We start from the raw sequence: 3,094 nt of genomic DNA, 5'->3' as shown, positions 1-3,094 counted from the left end.
CTTCCTTCATCTTTATTACTCTTTCCCTTTTCTTATTCTTACAGCCTTACGATACCAGGCTATACAGCTCACTAACAGTCTTCCCATCAACCGGCAAGACTTGTTCTTCCTTGTTAAGCCACGAAACTACCGTCTGCATCTGTTCAAGTTCTTCGCATTTCATCTCAAGCGGCTGTAAGATCCTCTCCAGAAGAGGTGACGTGGGCGACCAAGTACAGTACAGCAGAGCCAATAACTGGAATTGCAAGGCGAGAGGATTGCTTGAGACCTTGGCTCCATCCATAGCCACACAGCATCGGCCATTCAGAACGGGAAATTGTCTTTGAGGTGTATGATTTGCTGGCAGGCCTGTACATTTGAGATATATCCCTGCCCCCAGTACTGGCTTTCGGCAAGCATACTTACGTGGTTCATCTTCACCTGCAACCTATTTGCGAGTGTGCTAAGTTGGCTTCCCTTGAATCAAGCCAAAGTTCAGACATCGCGTTGTGCGGTTCATGGTCAGGACTTGTTGCTGATTTCATCCCGGGTGACGTATTGGTTTTCTATTCTTCAACACCAATTCCCCCTGTTTTAACTCGGCTTGCGCAAGAGTGTTGATTATAAGAGGATTCTCAGAACTCTTATAGCATTACGACTCTCTTGCTTCCCCTCTGGAGCTCTGAAGATTCTGCCTTAGTATTGCTTCAAGAGAGGACTGTTTGGGTTATCTTCCCATCCCGTCCGCATCAACAAACCATCCAATCTGGCGATTCAATCGACAAGCCTGTGGTCGCAGGCACAACCATCTCAGAGCAGACCCGGATCTGCCGCAACAGATTCGACCGGCGCATCGCCTAACTCTCCACGGACACCATCGACACCAAACTGGCCTTCCAGAGACTTTACTCTATCGAAACAGGCTGCCAGCCAGGACAATAAACTACCATCTTTAGACAGGCTCGGGGAGGGTCAATGTGCCGGCCCTCGTGGCCAGGTGTGCACAGGCGGTCTAGTCTCAATGTCGCATACTGGACCAGCATCTCAACATGCGTCACGTCGTTCTTCGAGGTCCCCCTTGGGAGATGACCAAGTCTCGCCTTCCTCAGTTCGACATAGACAGCTCAGTGACCGCGATCTGCGCCAAGATGTGAGCAACGTTCCTTATACAAATGGCGAGGAAAGATTACAGCAGGTTCCCCAAAAGACTCTTGGTGTCCATAACATACTCAACCCTATGGAGCCACGACTACTGGCTTCAGGGGGTAATGGTCATCTTCCTCCAACAGCTCGTCCATCTGAATCCGTGACACCAGGCCAGGCAGTTGGCTCAATCTCTGGGCCTTTTACTGGCGCACGAGCTTTCCCGCCAGCCCAGCCTGCATCAATTTCTCTTCCAGGTACGCCCTTAGGGCCGATGACACCTATTGGAGGGCCTTCATCTGGACGCAATTCCCCAACAGCTTTCCCATTTCCTGCCGTGAATAGTGCAAGACCAAGAGCGAGCCCGACACAGCATCCCCGAGCCATAAGCGTTAGTCATGTGCCCTCTCGTGAATCTGATGGGCGACAGTCTTTACATAGCTTTTCATCTGCTAAGCGACCGTTCGAAGACATAACGCCGGAAGACACCAGAACTCAATATCCTCATCTACATCCTCTGACGGGAGCACCCACTGGTCCTCCCTCAACGATGTCGGATCATGGTAGGTTGCATTCACAGCCGCTCGCTTCTCCTGGGACACAAGCTCCTCTCTCTACTTTCCCCTCCAGCCATGCGCCGGGTCGCACGCAACCGCCTCTGGTACATTCTCAAACTTCATATTCTCCTAACATGCAGGCTGGTCGGCCCTTCCCGAGTCCGGGGCCCCCAAGCGAGTCCGCCTCGCCATGGTCGGAAACACTGCGGAGACATGGGATGGGAGGGTCGCTTTTTGGCGTCGAGGGACAGCAAGCCATGTTAGCACTTCCGGGAAGCGAGGCACCTATCCCTGTGCATATGGACTTTTCGCAAGCGTCCAAGAAAGCAGACGAGAAGAGGCAGAGAAATGCAGTGGCTTCGACGAGGCACAGGAGGAAGAAGAAGATCATGCAGGAGGAGAACTCAAAACAGCTACAAGAGCTTCGGGATGAAAGGCGCCTCATGGAGATACGGATCGAGGAGTTGATTCAACAGCGGGACTTCTACCGTGAAGACCGTAACCGTTTACGAGACATTGTCGCACAAACGCCATCAATAAGTGGCCTTGCTGCTGGACCTCCTAGTCCTACTATTTCGACAAGCAATTCTTATGCAGAGACTGGGTCGTTAGCATCGGGGCCATCTGGGTCTATGAGTTACGGAGATGTACTTTCGAACGAAAGACCAGCCCAACGCCGTCGAACCGACGACCATCCTGAATATTCGCTACCACCATACGGGTCCCCTGCGAGCGGTCACCCGAGTGCATCTCCTAGTGGACTACCTCCAATGCCCATGCCAGGTTATGGCGGGCCATCACGGCCATCATCTGCGGCATCCTCGGCGAGTGGTGAAAGGCTGCCGCCGCTGAGAGCGATGGAAGGTCGACCTCCTACTGGCCCACCCCCCGGGCCAGGGGTTCAAGAGCAGGATCCGCGAACTGGTCAGTGGGTTCCCGTTCAGCCTCGAGTTACAGAGACTGGCTGGGCAACAAGGGACACTCATCGCAGGCCTTAATGCGATGGGATTTGAGATTTGAGGCTTGCAAGCGTTTGGCTACGCATTACAGTTATGGAGACCTAGTGTTCTCGTCTATTATATAATATCGGAGTGGTTCAGGTTTTTGGCATGATTTTGGTAACTCGCGGGTGGGACTTTTGGAAGACGCATCTGTTGGGCAACCGACGAATTTATCGCAACTTGTAATGTTGTCTTGTCTTATCTTGTTTCCTTGTTCTCCGTTCTGATTACGTGTTTTCTGTTGTCCGAGTTCAGCATTGTTTGCATACACGGAGTGCTCATGACGGATGTGTTGGTGTAAGCATGTATCTTTGTACTATGGACATGTTTTCGCCTTTGTCATTCCGTGCTTCCTCTTGGGAAACGGGACGGACTGGACTGGAATATTGAGGTATCTGTCTGTTTTTTACTCCT

At 51.9% G+C, this 3,094-nt stretch overlaps 1 protein-coding gene across 1 annotated transcript; it reads left to right on the top strand.

The window, feature by feature from the left end:
* Positions 1–1,000: 1,000 nt before the first annotated feature.
* On the top strand, positions 1,001–2,677 carry FPRO_05115 (uncharacterized protein; the record flags this gene model as incomplete). The annotated part of the gene is made up of 1 exon (XM_031230697.1): positions 1,001–2,677. One exon carries the CDS (start codon positions 1,001–1,003, stop codon positions 2,675–2,677), a length of 1,677 nt encoding a protein of 558 aa, XP_031080808.1.
* Positions 2,678–3,094: the final 417 nt, after the last annotated feature.

Source organism: Fusarium proliferatum, assembly GCF_900067095.1.
Source record: "Fusarium proliferatum ET1 genome assembly, contig: FPRO_scaffold004, whole genome shotgun sequence".
In the NCBI taxonomy this organism is placed as follows: Eukaryota; Fungi; Ascomycota; class Sordariomycetes; order Hypocreales; family Nectriaceae; genus Fusarium; species Fusarium proliferatum.
This window is presented reverse-complemented; position numbering and strand designations above follow the sequence as displayed.